The 15,058-nt window shown below is 33.4% G+C and overlaps 3 protein-coding genes across 6 annotated transcripts; 1 reads left to right on the top strand and 2 right to left on the bottom strand.

The window, feature by feature from the left end:
* The first annotated feature begins 2,792 nt into the window (after positions 1 to 2,792).
* LOC140865380 (pentatricopeptide repeat-containing protein At2g42920, chloroplastic) lies at positions 2,793 to 5,012 on the top strand. Its single transcript, XM_073270003.1, has 2 exons — positions 2,793 to 4,615; positions 4,741 to 5,012. The coding sequence occupies exons 1-2, from the start codon at positions 3,020 to 3,022 to the stop codon at positions 4,744 to 4,746; spliced, it is 1,602 nt and encodes a 533-aa protein (XP_073126104.1). The 5' UTR covers positions 2,793 to 3,019; the 3' UTR covers positions 4,747 to 5,012.
* Positions 5,013 to 5,187: 175 nt separating this feature from the next.
* Positions 5,188 to 7,029, bottom strand: LOC140867636 (exopolygalacturonase-like). The gene is made up of 4 exons (XM_073272690.1): positions 6,874 to 7,029; positions 6,487 to 6,789; positions 5,656 to 6,171; positions 5,188 to 5,548 (listed from the first exon to the last, which is right to left on the bottom strand). Exons 1-4 carry the CDS (start codon positions 7,021 to 7,023, stop codon positions 5,321 to 5,323), a joined length of 1,197 nt encoding a protein of 398 aa, XP_073128791.1. The 5' UTR covers positions 7,024 to 7,029; the 3' UTR covers positions 5,188 to 5,320.
* A 5,051-nt stretch (positions 7,030 to 12,080) lies between these two features.
* On the bottom strand, positions 12,081 to 14,816 carry LOC140866029 (uncharacterized). Of its 4 annotated transcripts, none has more exons than XM_073270888.1 (5): positions 14,208 to 14,816; positions 13,324 to 13,467; positions 12,793 to 13,207; positions 12,647 to 12,675; positions 12,086 to 12,544 (listed from the first exon to the last, which is right to left on the bottom strand). In XM_073270888.1, exons 1-3 carry the CDS (start codon positions 14,771 to 14,773, stop codon positions 12,844 to 12,846), a joined length of 1,074 nt encoding a protein of 357 aa, XP_073126989.1. In that variant the 5' UTR covers positions 14,774 to 14,816; the 3' UTR covers positions 12,086 to 12,544; positions 12,647 to 12,675; positions 12,793 to 12,843. The 4 variants fall into 4 exon arrangements, with proteins under 4 accessions (XP_073126990.1, XP_073126989.1, XP_073126987.1 ...); XM_073270887.1 differs by having other exon boundaries at positions 12,087 to 12,196; positions 12,517 to 12,675; XM_073270889.1 differs by having other exon boundaries at positions 12,081 to 12,675; positions 13,324 to 13,464.
* Positions 14,817 to 15,058: the final 242 nt, after the last annotated feature.

Raw genomic sequence — 15,058 nt, 5'->3', positions numbered from 1 at the left:
TTACCGGTATTATTATTATTTTTTTTTGTGTTAAATATATATACCACCTCTTTTTCTCATGTTTAATTGTGGGTATAAAATTCCCCTTTTCTTGTGTGTAATTTCATGGACAAGGTGCATGATGTTATATATTAAGCTGATCACTTGTACTATTAATTTCAGCGCCTTTAATTCAGTGATATATTATCTATCAAACTATGAAAAGATTACATTTTTATCAGAGAATTTGCATTCGTCATTAGTAAATTTATTGTTTAATTGAGTCCACTAATAAGTATTTTTTTCCCCGATTTTAATATATTTTTCATCTAAATACTCCACCTATCACTTTATCACTAGAAATGTTGATGCGACGATGTCACCTAACCTTAGCATCGAATCAAAAATTGTGAAAACGAATATAGTTTATCTATATATCCTTGTTATTTATGTGAATTCATAAATGGATAGATGTGTTTATGAATAGATGTGGCAGAGTTGTCAAAATGAGTTAGGTTCGTCGGGTTGGCTCGCCCCGCCATACAAAATTTATGGGTTTGGTTGATAATTTTTCAATCCGCCTAAAAAGTGGGCCGTCCCGCACCGCACCGCCCCGCCCCGCCTAATGGTGGGTTGCGGGTTGGCCCGCTAAAACCCGTCAATTTAAACGTGAACCCGCCAGGTTAGCCCGTCGCGCCACCTAAATAGGTGGGTTGGGTTGGGTTGGTGTTTTCTCAACCCGCCTAAAAGGTGGGCCGGCCCGCCCCAACCCGCCTTACGATGGTTGTGGGTCGACCCGCCCCGCTGACCCGTTTTGACACCTCTAGATGTGGCCTAAAGTCCACGGCCATTAAATCTTTTTTTCTTAGCATAGCCGAAGGGGCTAGCTAGCTAGTTATTTCAAATTTCAATTTGACCTTATTTCAGGTTGCATTAGCCAACGGGCAGTTGAACTAACTAAAATAGCGAACTAGGTCTCAAGTTATCACAATCTTGTCTCGAGTCAGCTCCGACTCAATACACGTGGCCAGCTTCTATTAAGGACACATATATATTATATTATAGTCCTAGTTATTATGAATAAAGCGCATGCCCAAATAACAAAATATATATGTGCTTGTTTTGGGTTCGTAAAATTATATCAGATAAAAAAAACAATTATTTTTATTTTATAACTTTTTTTTTTACATATACTTATAAGGAAAGGAAACTAACATACAAATTTGTGATGCTGCAAAATAACCTGCAAATATTATATGAAATTATGGTCAGTACTAGCTATATATCATGTGTATAACATGTATACACAACAAAATAATGGCAAACATTATGATAAATGAAGATATATTTATTTTTTCTATAAAAAGTTAATCGACGTTCCTCAAGCAGTCAAGCATATCACAGAATGGGTATTGTTTGGTAAGAAAATTTAATGAAATTTAAACTTTTAGGTGATTTTTTTCTTTTAATTTCATAAATTTTTTAGGTTCACCCTCTGATCGCAAAGTCAACATAAATTAATGGAGGGAAACTGACGGTGCTGATTGGGCTAGCGAACCAAATTATCAAAATAAAAAAATATGACGTGAGAATCTGCTGTCGTTTTTTTTCGATGCACATTGAGTATTAAACCTCGAAGTGACGCTATAGCTTGCAAATCATGACAGTCAAGTAAACCGCACTAGCCAAGTCCTATGCGATAAGTTAGTCAATGAAACTGTGTTGGCAGGAGTACAAATTATAAATTTTATATTTATATAAAAACCATGGATGAACGATGAACATGAATGGATAAATGTACTTGGCCACAAATTATAAGACCCATTCCATGCATGCACAAATCCTCGGTATTATATTAATTTATGTCCCCATGCAACAATAAATGCTTGGATATATATATATAAATCATTGAAACCAACAAATTCATTACTTATGACAAATAACCTTTTAACCAATCATACCATATTATTATTAATATACTCCACAAACAATTACCATTTATCGGCCACATCAAATGAACTAAAAGTATAGCCATTAGGCTACTGAAGAGGGAGCCAATTAAATATATACGACTGGATTTATGGTAGTTGTAAGACTTGTTATTTTGGTTATAAGTTCTAACATCAGTTTACCAGTTGGTAGAACTTGAGACACAATCTTTAATTGTTCTAACCAAATTAATTAATTAACCGAGAAAAATGTATTTTAGGGCATGCATATTTTTCTAGTTGCAATTTTGATATTTAATGTTGTAAAATTTAAATATATAATATCAAACTGAAATTTTGGTAATGAAGATGATCACACTTGCAAATAAGCACATACAAGACCAAAGTTACAATTTTTTTTTCAAATTAAATCAAAATGGGGAAGATGATTCTCCTTTTATTAATTTCTTAATTTAATTCAAGAATACCTTTAATTTAGATTTTTCAGTTGAGTAAAGTAATTAATGTAGGCACAAAACCACTAGTAAACCTTAGAAAATAAACATAAAAACGTAACAAAGTTGATACAAACAAATGTTGGAAACTAGACTCATAGGGCCTGTGTTGATCAAATTGTCTTGTTGGGCTTGGGTCAATCTATATGGGCCAACTTAATTTTAGTCCGACTATAGTAGTTATTTATATATAGTTTGATGCATTATAAAGCCATGATTCAAGAAAAGCCTATATCAATTAATCCACATTCAATATATATTCGAAATCAATTTTTTTAGTTTTTTTTTAGGCCCAAAAATTTTACTAGTTAAAGAAAGCCATTATCACCCATTACTCAAGTTGGTTTTATGGTCTTGTAATGATGATATAATTATCCACAGCTACGAAGAAATGAAAGCCAAAAAGACAAAATCAAATTATCTTCACACTGGCTCCATAACACCTTATCCGTTGTCCCCGATGATTCTGCTTTCACCGGAACTCCATTTTCTTCTCCGTGGGAGCAAAGGTAAGAAGCTACTCTTTTGAGTCTCGATAATCATTCAATCATACTCACGATTTAACGAGAAAAGATACACACCCACACACAGAGTCGAATGCCACCATGTTTTTGCTCCTTCAATCCACCTTCAACCTCTATCTCAAAGTTTATCTCAGACCAGCCATTTCTCTCGATGCTGGAAACAAAGTGCAGCACGATCCAAGACTTGAAAATAGTTCATGCCCAACTCATCAAAACTGGTCTAGTAAAAGACACCATAGCGGCTAGCCGTGTCTTGGCCTTCTGCGCCACTTCCCCGGCGTGTCACATGGACTATGCGCTATTGGTATTCAGGCAGATCGAAAAGTTGAATCCTTTCACTTGGAATACTATTATTAGAGGGTTTTCTCAGAGTTCATCTCCTCTTGTTGCAATTATTCTTTTCATGGAAATGTTGGCTTGTTCTGCGGTTCAACCGGGAAATCTGACTTACCCTTCCGTTTTCAAGGCTTATTCTCAACTCGGTTTGGCTAAAGATGGTGCTCAGCTTCATGGAAGAATCATTAAACTAGGAATGGGATTTGATTCTTTTATAAGAAACTCTGTTATACATATGTATTCAAGTTGTGGTCTTTTGGGGGATGCGAGAAAATTATTTGATGAGGATGATGAATTCGATGTTGTTGCTTGGAACTCAATGATTATGGGACTCGCAAGGTGCGGGGAAGTTGAGGAATCTTGTAGATTGTTTGATAAAATGCCGTTTAGAAATGAAGTTTCTTGGAATACTATGATAAGTGGCTTTGTGAGAAATGGAAAGTGGATGGAGGCTTTGAATGTTTTTGATAAAATGCAGGGGGAGAAGGACATCAAACCAAGCGGATTCACGTTAGTAAGCTTGTTGAATGCTTGTGCGAGATTAGGAGCTTTTAGACAAGGAGAATGGATCCATGACTATATCAAGAAGAATGATATTGAACTGAATGTTATTGTGGTAACATCAATAATAGATATGTACTGCAAGTGCGGAAACATTGAAATGGCACGAAGAGTGTTTGCAAGTGCACCAAGAAAAGGATTGTCATGCTGGAACTCCATGTTGGTAGGCTTAGCAACCAATGGCTTTGAAAATGAAACAAATGAGTTGTTTTTGGAGCTCATGTCTTCGAGCATAAAACCTGATGCTGTCACTTTTATTGGAGTTCTAACGGCATGCAATCATTCGGGTCAAGTTGATCTAGCCAGGGAATACTTATTATTGATGAAAGAAGAGTATAAAGTCGAGCCATCCATTGAGCATTACGGTTGTATGGTTGACGTGCTAGGACGGGCAGGACTCATTGAAGAAGCTGTGGAGCTGATAAAAAGCATGCCGATGAAACCCGATGCTGTTATATGGGGGTCATTACTATCATCTTGCAGCAGTTACTGCAACGTTGATATAGCTGAATGGGCAGCAAAGAATTTGATTTTATCAAATCCTGGTGACCCTAGTGCTCATGTGCTTATGTCGAATGTTTATGCAGCCTCGGGTCATATCAGGAAAGCAATACAGGAAAGAATTTCAATGAAGAATAAACAGATGCAGAAGCAACCAGGATGTAGTTTGATTGAAGTGAATGGGGAAGTGCATGAATTTGTAGCAGGTGGGAAGTGGCAATTTCAAGTGCCGGATTTGTGGTCTTTACAGAACGAGACAGTTATGATAGAGGTTTAGAAGCATGAGCTTTATATTCCTATGTTATTTACTGTGGTCAATATCAAATGTTAGAACTTTTGGATCAGAATGTAAGATATTTTGTGCTAATTAAGACATCTTTTGTTTCTTCTTTTTAGTCGTGAAACATATCGAGGCATATTCAAGCAGGAATCCTTTAAATAAAACTTGATATCCATGGCTCAGAGCCTCACAGTACAGCATAGCTTGGCATATTCCAAGGTTGTGGTGTTGCCCTTCCCATTCGGTCGTTTCATGCATTTTTTCAATACTTTACGTGAGTTTATTCGTGTTTGGAGCAACAATATTAGCAGCTGCATTTTCTGCTTGAGACTGGAAAAGCCATGGATTGACTGACGATAAGGATGAAGCAAAGAAATCGGAGCTTCAAAACCTTGCCCCTCAAAAGTTTGGCAGGGAGCAGAGTCTCATGTACAGATACAAAAATAGTTTACTCAGATTTAAACTTTGTGTTCCAGTCACTTGTTTTCTGTAAGATAGATATTAAAACTTAAAGTTTACTTCATAAAAGCAGAATGTTACATCCTTCAAATGTTATGATTTAACATGAGGATGCTGGTCTTTAAATGACTTAATAGACCACTACATGTAGTAAGATATTTCGGGTTCTAGAGAAGTTATAACAAAAATACAAGTTTTTAACCACCCCTGTGATGCAGAAACCGCTAAATCAAATTCCTATACACAACCGCCCGGTTTCTGTTTCCCCCAAGCCGAACCACGCACGTGAGAGCACGAAGATGTCGCCGGTCCTCCCTGGCCACCATAGGACAAGTCAATGTCTACTAGCTGAACATTTTTGCAAGGCAGACTCGCACTGCATTGTATATTCACGGCAACTTTTGTGCTCGAAATCCCCGTTACGTTCCTGAATGTCACGTCTTTTATCTGCACCGCTGAGACACTCTAGAGACAATAAAAAAACAGAGTCATCAGAATGTGTAATTAACATGGTTTGACAAAAGGGGAGCTAGCTTTAAAAAAAAAAACTCAGGAAATAACTTGGAGTTTACCTGCAGTTTACAATTCCCAGACGGGCAATATTGTTGATCGATGATAATAGGATTGCCTGTATTTTGCATGATAACATTCTCAAACCTGATATCAGAAGCCACACTATATAAAGAGGGTGCCCATGTTTTGATCCTCAGTCCATTTTGTGCACCAACGAAAGTGCAGTTCCGAACGTGTATACCAGAAACATATTCCCTTTCATGAGTCCTCCCAAGGCTTCCGATGCTTATCCCATGGCCAGGCCCGCAAACTACGTCGAAAATATCAATGTCCTGGCTGCCTGCGACCATGGATACGCAGTCGTCGCCTGTTTGAATTTTGGTGTGCGCAATTTTGATTTTTGTTGAGAGTCCTATGTGGATTCCATCTGTGTTGGGACTGTTTCCAGGTGCTGTCAATTGTAAACGACTGATGTTCATGTTGTGGGACGCGAATAGGAAGATATGGGCATTTTTGCTGTTGATTGATGCAAGATTTCGGACCCTTGCATTCGTTATGAAATCGAACCTGAACGTCTGCCAAAGAAAAACAAGAAAATTAAATGCTTTAATTTGTAAGGAGAAATTTATGGCAGAAAGATGGCAAAAGAATATGAAACGTCCATTAACTTCAAAAGGCAAATTAACTCGATCGCTTTATTTGAACTTTTCATCATCTTATTCAAATAATCATGGTTTACCACATTTCTTTGGGAAGAAAGTAATAAATATCGTTACCATATTCAACTTAATATGGAAAAAAATTGATTCGACGTAAAAAAAAAAAAAAAACAACCAAAAAGGTAAAAGAAACTGAAGAGTAAATAGTAAGTGAGTAACGAAAGAACTTACGACGGGGAGAATCTTGCACTTAGGATTCCTTGCACAATCATTGTAACGCCATGCCACCGCCCCATTGCCATCCAAAACGCCGCCGCCCGTCACCGTTAAATCATCTACGTACCGGAAACCGATCCAAGTATCCCTGAAAAAATTGACCGTCGGAGCTATCAAAACCCCTTGAATGAGGAAGGTCATCGGGCCCTTGCATGGCCCGACAAACGTCACTGAATCCAGCCGAAATTTCCCCGGAGGGATCCGAACCCGACCACCCCCTACATGCCTACACGCATCTCCCCACGCATCAAGCGCCGCCTGCCACAAAAAAAAAGAAATAAAAAAAAAAACAAGATTTTCCTTCTTTCTGTTCGATCATTTCAACGACAAAAAGAGACTCACCTGAGTTATATCCAACGGCCCGGATTTATCCGTGCGGTATTTCACGACATCGAAGAGTACCCCACGTGGCCTGCGGCCATTAACGAGCGAGACGGCCGGCATGATTAAGAGAAGAAATGAAACCATCTTGAAAACCGATTCCATTTTCATTTCTTCTGATTTGGTTATGTTTTTTTCTTGGAATGTATATATATATGATGAGTTTATATTGTATATATATATACACACACAAACACTGTACGTATAGTACTGGTGGAGTGTATTTATGGGATGATTTGGTAGTTATTTGGAGAATGAATTTTAATGGGGTTTTGTAATTTCCACTGATAGGTCGTCGTAATGCGATGCTGCAATCCACGAAGATCCATAGCCATATTATTTAATGAATTAATTTCCTTTTTCTTTGCATAAGATTACCAACAGTTGACCAGAAAGAATGATTATTTAATTTATTGCATGCACACGAGGAAAAAAAAAATATTAGCCATCATTTGTTTGGGCAAAAGGGAATTAATTAAGGAATGATAAATTGCAAAAGAAACTGTTGGGATTCTGGGACAGTCAAATACTTCTAACCGAAACATTTAATGCTTTGTCTTTTTAGTCTGTGTGCGTACCCAAGAATTTGCACTCGGGATTCCATTATGAACAAATTGGTTTCCAAGGCAATTTTCAATTACATCAATTATAATCAATTTTTAAAAGATATTCAAATAAATTAGGGCAATTTTGACTTTCTCATCATCATAATTATTGTAATAATAATAAGATACACCTAATGTATTTAGAGGTTCTTTTCTTTTCTTTTTTTCCGCAAGGAAAGTTATGTACAACATTTTGTACTAGCATGTCTTTTGGGCTTTGCTACTTTCATTATCAATAACTCGCTAAAGTTACATCCACGAGCCGAGTTGAGATTCGGCCCAAATCAAATCAAATTTATTTAATTCAATTATCAAATTATATTTAAGCGAAAAATCAAATTATTATAGCCCAAAAAAAGAAACCCTTTAGACCCCAATTTATAATTTCTTTCCTCATAATTACCCTCGGATAATATACTTTGCTTTTTTTTTAGGTAAAAGATAATATAATTTAAATGATAAGTGTTTTAAAAATATATATTTGTCAATGAGGTCTTGGCCTAGTGGTCAAGATTGAGTTCCTGAAACCAAGAGGTCTCATATTCGATTATCGCTGACTACGGGTTAGTTTCTTAATTTATTTAGGTTGATTTAATTATTTTCTTTGCTCGAGATAAGCACGTCTCGAGTCCATGCTCAAGTCCTGTCGGTTGTGTGCGGAAAATTTTATTCTTTAGCGTTACAATTTGATGTAATTTGATATCTAATGTACTTGTACTAAAATATATATATATTTATTTCATTTGGAAAATATTGAAAGAATACAATAAAATGCTTATTGAAAAGTTATAATAAGACATTTCTTGAAATGAAATATGAAATCTCGCTACATTAATTTTAATAAATTTATATGAATTTGATATCAACATAATTTATTTCATCGATCGATCCAACTTAATTTAACAGTAAAATTTACAAGGAGTCGATTTTAAATGTTTGAGATTTTTTTAATAAAAAACACTATACAACTATACATATTCTAAAGTTAAGAAAAATATTGAACATATGGAGCATACTATTATGCATATTTTCATACCACTTTTGTTCTTATTAAAATGAAAAAAAAAATCAATTAAGAAATAATCAACCATCAAATTTCAGTTTAATATTGCTATTTATCCAATTTATACAGTATAGACTTACAATTTTTTTTTAAAAAAAAAATCTAAAACACCGATACTCGTTAATAATTGGATTTGAGAATTATTTTTAATCCTTCATTTGATTAAAGTAAAGGATAAACAATCTATGATTTATAAATAGAAAGAAAAATAAAAAAAAATCTCATAATAAACCCTTAATTAATCCATTACCTTCTATCGTAATCGTATTTAAAAACTAGTGATTTTTTAATCACAATTCTAAATTCTAATCACGATCTTCATCAATTAAAAATAAATTAATCATGTTATTATTTATCCACAATCACGGTATATCCTATTCAATTATTTTAATTATCACAATACAAATCATCCCTACACATTCTTTTCCTCATAAGTAAACACAATGTAACACCATAATTTTCTAATCAAATTTTTATCGTGATGAAAAAATAATTACTTCCTCGAATCTACAAGGGCGTTTATGCCAAAAAAATACCGAAAATTTTATCTTTTAAAATACAAATTTAATCTACTTTAAAATTTTGATTTGAGGATATAATCGTCTTTTTAAAAAAATTATATCACAATCATCCAATTATTTCATTAAATCACAAAGATGTTTGGGGACAATATTATAAGATTTTGACAAAATGGCCTCTTGGTTTTACAATTTAAATTTGGTATAAGAAATTTATTATAGAAAGTTTCCTTTTGTCCGCACAACTAATATATATGCGTCCGTAGTAGTAGTAATAATAATAATAATAATAATAATAATAATAATAATAATAATAATAATAATAATAATAATAATAATAATAATAATAATAATAATAATATATGCATCCGTAATAATAATAATAATAATAATAATAATAATAATAATAATAATAATAATAATAATAATAATTCACGGCAACTCCGCAAGGATTGGTTTACATTCTTTGTTCATGAATTCGATTTTCACATGCCAATAGAACAAATGGTCAAATAGTAGGTTTTGGGTGACAGTCTCACATATTAAATTATTCGTGTCATATTTTTAATAAAAAAACAATATTTTTTTTGAGACCCAAATGTTAGATCCGTCTCAAATATTAATCTATAAACCGTCTCAGTTTTTGTGATCGTGGATTTTATCTGAATAAATAAATTCGTGTAAGACTATCTCACTTATTATCTTTGTGAGAAAAATCTTTCATTTGTTCGGACTCATGAAAATATTATTTTTTACTGCAAATATGGATCGTCGGCCGCCTCATCATGTCGTGCATATATATTCGCCAGACCATCTCGAGTTCGAGAACCAATTATAACAAAAATCTCCTCCCCTAGCTCAAAAAAATAAAAAAATAAAACATTAACAAAATCAAAAGTTTGTTTTAATTTCTAAACGTAGGGATTAGAAATCATTTATCATTCTCATTTACTTTTTTTAAAAAAACCCAATCATGGTTTTCAAATTCTTACCCCATGGAATCGTATGAAATCCATGGTTTCCTAATCTGAAGCAAATGTTCCAATCCAAATGGAGTTGTTTTGAATAATATATAGTCGTTTAATTTAATATATATTATTAATGTAACTGAAAAGAATTAATATATGTAGTGTAGATCCGGCTGTAAGGAGTATCGTGAATAATGGAATGTCTGTATTAAAAGACGAATAAGATGTCAAATCTTGGATGGAAAGGTCCCATGCCATGAAATTGAGAAAAAATGGAATTTGTGATGATAATCTTGAAATGGAATAGGTGCAATGAACAAGTTTCGTAGGATGGCCAGTAGAGCTGAGCTGCCTTTTATCTCAAATCAATCAACGTGGGCCTCTCCAATTTCAATCTCAATTTGGTTTTGATGTGGACTATAGATGAACTCCAACCATCGCCCTTTTCTGGCCCACTTTCAAAAAGATGTGGCCCATTTATTAGATTTCAGTACCATCAATTTTAATTGGATTCCCTCTTTAGTCTATCATCAAATCAATACACTAATCATTACCAATTCTTCATATTAACGTGCACGTGTTGTGTGTGTAATATAGTAGATAAATTTTAATATAACACGTTACACATGAATATTTTAAGCATAACTCTACATAAACTTGAATCTAAATAACACCATTTTTAAGCATTATATTATGTATGGATAGAAGATGAGATGATCGTGAGAAGAATCATCTCTTTAATTTGTGCACATGAGCTCGTCATGCTTAGAAGACATTGTCCTATACTTAGTATGATTGATTGAGTCCAAATTTTTCCACATTTATTTTAAGTTTTATAATGAGTACATTTTGATATACTTTTATAATCATATTGCTCTTGTTATTGTCATTCAACAAAATTTGGAATTGATCTGATGGGCTTTATTTTATGACCAACAATATATATATTTTTGATAAGTTGACCCACCAATCTTTGGAAGAGAGTAACGTAGCTTTCCAATCATTTTATGAGAGGATAAAAGGACGATTAAATAAATAATTGAAAATACAATCGGAAAGCACTCTTGATTAATTATTGAATATTTTATAATTTGACTCACTTTATTCACTCATTCAAGCATGCATGAAGCACGAACCTGCCTAATTTGTAGGCGCAGTTAATATTTTTTTAAAAAAAAATCGGAACTATCCCTTTGCTTACTTCTCTGTCTATATAAAAATTTCATGTATATAAACGTGTAATGTATTTCTCCTCCACTCGTATATTATTAATTATTAATTTATAAAAATATGAATTATGGTCAATTTATATTTCATGATATATAAAATATAAATCTCAATATTTAAAAGTCGCTTTCCATTAAACCAAACAAAACCTACCTAGCTATATATTGTCAACAGTGCTCCTTAATGAAGAGATATCAATACAACACGTATGTATATATGCTTTCTTACCAATTGATTATTTGCAGAAACTAAGGTCAACAATGTCATGCTAGCTCTTTCTTGCATTATATTTGCCAGTGTTCTTTTACCAAAATTCTATATATTATTTTATATATATAGTGAAAGAATGAGGCAGAAGGAATATATAGAGATCAGTTTCACCATAATTATGATTCCACTTGTCAATATATATAAATTAAAATACATATACACGGCATTAATTTAATCAAATAATGCAGAAGCCGTGACAAGAATAGGGTTCTTACAAATTTTTTGCCCGTAATTAATTTGGTGGAGGTTTTAATCAATCAATCATATAAAATAACTGTTTTGTAAATAATTATATATTTTTATTCGTCACAAAGCAATTGGAAAGTTGTGATTAAAATACTATTTCTGCCATATATTTTGTAGTTATGTACACGTACACATTTGGTTATATTATACTCACAAATACACACCGCTTTTGAAATTACAGAATTATCCCAAAATGCACAAATGAAAACATCTCTTTAGTTAAATATTTTTGTAATTTCAATGACAACGTGTAACCAATTGTATGTTATATGTGTACATATAACATTTTTTTAAATATATTTTTTATATATATGTTCTTTATTTTTATTCACTAATGAAATGTAAATGTAGAGATAGATACTTCTCTTGTCCCAGGTCTTATCTAGCCTGAAAAGAAACATACATGCTGCAATAAAAGTGCTGCAAAATGTTGAAAAACTTATATATATTCATACGGAATCCTTAAAAAACGAAATGAAAATCTGTACACACTGCATTTAAGAAAATTAACATTGAATATTACTTGACTGAGAGAAATATTCATTTGTTGGAGATGATAAATTTTAGATTTCTCCAACTAGCTCCAACAATAACCTTTTAGTTTTAGATAAGGTTGTTGTAATATATATTAATTTCCAAGCATCCTAAAAACATATTATAATAAAAATAATAGCAATTTTGAGTCAAGTAATTGAATTACTACGTACCTGCTGTATCAAACTTGATCATCAAATTCTGGCAATTCAAAAAATATCGTTTCTTGTTTAGATGGCTAACCTATATCTGAAACCTAATAAAGTCCTCCTCCTTAATTTGATCAATCATAGAGCTTCTTACCTTGAAATCTTGAACTATACAATTAATCCCTGTTGAATATATATAGCGAAAATTATATTGCATTCAGATATGAGTGCTTAATTCATATGCGATAATCTAGCTAGTCTCAAATTAATTCAAGAACGATATTTTTGTAAGATACATACCCCGAAAATAGTTGGCTTTAATGATAACCATTCAAGGACGAGGTTTATGAACTAGAGCTGAAATCCCTTGTCAGAAAATGGGTGGTATCGATCGTCAGGAACTTGATCAGGCGGCGGCTGCGGTTGGTGTTGTGGGTACATCAAATGCGCGTAATAGTTGGGGACTTGTTGGTTTTGGTAATGGATCATATTATTGGTGGGAGAAATATTGAAGCCATGAGTGAAGCTTGGAGGAAGTGGCGGAGATAATATAGAATGCGGCAACATAGCGACGATAGCGTTGCCACGGAGAGTGTCGGGGCTGTGATGGTTGTGTTGGCCCTCATAGGTTGTGATCACCACCAAAGGATCCTCATATGATCTCTCTACGCGTTTCTTAACGCCGCATTTTTTGCTTGTGCATCTGTAGTAACTCCTGAAATGCGAAAACCCCGCATTATAATAAATTCACAGTTTTGATCAGTGTATGTACTTGTGATGAGTGTATATAACACAATTAGAAAAATTCCATTTGGTTGTTTAGACAAAGACCTTGGAAAGGGGCTGTTTTTTACGGCTTTTTGTCCATATTTTCTCCATCTATATCCATCGTCAAGTATATCTATCTCGGTTTTGGTCATGAAGGCATAGCGTGCTTCTCTTGGCCTTTTCTCCTTCTTGTTTTTCGCTTTGCTGCTGCAAAAATATCACAAGAAATTGTTGATCATGAATTTATTTTTTAAAAAAGAAATACTATATATGAGCACCAAATTAAAAAAAATATTACATGATTAGTAATAACCAACCAAGAAAAATTGGTGCTGGATAACATCTGATCAGTTTTCTTTGTCATTGTGTATATATCCTTAATATAATTGACTCAGACTCAGATAATTAATAGCACTGGAGGTGGCATTTTTCATTATTTACACTCTAATTTTCCTTACTTACAATCATATTTTAATTTGGAGCATCATCATTTCAAGCTACCTTGAAATATTGAATATGACGAGTTAAAACAATGGAAAATGCAATATAGTAAAAAGGGATTTGATCAATTAAATTTTTTTCTTAAAAACAAGGGATTTAAATTGAATATATTTATGAATTCAAGAAAAATGGAAACAAACTATATATATCTTCCCTAGCCTGGTTTCTTGATCGTTGAAATTGAGCTAATTAAATTCATCCAAGTAGGATAATTAAGTTTATCTAATTATGTACACGGAAGTACTTAATAATTAATAATGCATCATTTAATGACAACCTTTTCAATGTCAAGCTCCAAATTCCGAAAAAGAGAGGAAAACAAACAAACCCACTTTTTTTCCAACTCGATGTTATTTAGTGTAAAAGCTATAATTCAAGTTCGCAAAAACTAAAAATTATTTTAGAAATTAAATTAACATTTAAAAAAAAAAATGAAAAAAACCTACTCTTTTTTGGACTTGACATCCCCATCTTCACAAACTTTAGGGTACAGATCTTTCATCTTGCTTCTTGAAGAACCTTCTTCTTCTGCAGCTCCAGCCTCGGATGAAGAAACCGACACCGAAGAATTCGTGGACAAAGCTGGGTTTTCGGCAGCAGAAACAACATTCTGATTCGACGAATCATTAATATTCACAGAATGATTATAAACTGCATGATGATCAGATGATGAACAAGACAAGTCGAAAGCGCTCGATATAGTGTTGTACTCATGCAAGCTGCCGCCTGTGAAAGTCATTTGGAAGGGATCGAATGGACTAGGGTTTTGCTCATGCTTCAGCGGCAGCTGGCTGTGCATAAAAGGGCTGAAATCACTGCAGGTTTGGTCAGAAATAATATTGAAGGGAAACGAAAACCCTTGATGTGAACCACCCATGTTTGGATAGTTGTGAAAATTAGGATTAATATTGTTTTGCTGAGAATTCATAATATTGTTATTTTCATCAGACATGGATGGATCAGAGATTTCTTGATCCAGATGTGAATGGAGAGAAGTGGTTTGAGGGAACATATATCAATTATTGTTCTTGGAAGGGTTGCAAAAAAGACTTTTGTTTTCATTTTATTGTGTGCTAGCTTGGGATAACTTGGTTTAACCTTTTTGACGTGCTTTTTCCTCTCCTTTTTGTAGCGGTCGAATAACAACTATAATTAATTAAATGAATTAAACTCATTATTCTTTTCACAATATTTTTTTTTTTTAAAAAAATTGTATTATAAGTTTTATGATTCCTCATGAGATCTACTTTTTATTTTTAATTTCTTGGTGCAGATTAAGAGATGGTCATGATGAAAT

The sequence above is a fragment of the Henckelia pumila genome, chromosome 4 (assembly GCF_033568475.1).
Source record: "Henckelia pumila isolate YLH828 chromosome 4, ASM3356847v2, whole genome shotgun sequence".
In the NCBI taxonomy this organism is placed as follows: Eukaryota; Viridiplantae; Streptophyta; class Magnoliopsida; order Lamiales; family Gesneriaceae; genus Henckelia; species Henckelia pumila.
This window is presented reverse-complemented; position numbering and strand designations above follow the sequence as displayed.

Excerpts from the sequence above, each read along its gene's own strand:
- LOC140865380 (XM_073270003.1), top strand. The coding sequence starts at position 3,020 with ATGCCACCATGTTTTTGCTCCTTCAATCCACCTTCAACCTCTATCTCA.
- LOC140867636 (XM_073272690.1), bottom strand. The coding sequence starts at position 7,023 with ATGAAAATGGAATCGGTTTTCAAGATGGTTTCATTTCTTCTCTTAATC. Across the intron at positions 6,172-6,486 it reads AGTGCAAGATTCTCCCCGTC|ACGTTCAGGTTCGATTTCAT; the intron begins GTAAGTTCTTTC and ends TTTCTTTGGCAG. Across the intron at positions 5,549-5,655 it reads CTGGGAATTGTAAACTGCAG|AGTGTCTCAGCGGTGCAGAT; the intron begins GTAAACTCCAAG and ends TATTGTCTCTAG.
- LOC140866029 (XM_073270886.1), bottom strand. The coding sequence starts at position 14,773 with ATGTTCCCTCAAACCACTTCTCTCCATTCACATCTGGATCAAGAAATC. Across the intron at positions 13,468-14,207 it reads GATGTCAAGTCCAAAAAAGA|CAGCAAAGCGAAAAACAAGA; the intron begins GTAGGTTTTTTT and ends ATATTTTTGCAG. Across the intron at positions 13,208-13,323 it reads AAAAACAGCCCCTTTCCAAG|GAGTTACTACAGATGCACAA; the intron begins GTCTTTGTCTAA and ends TTCGCATTTCAG.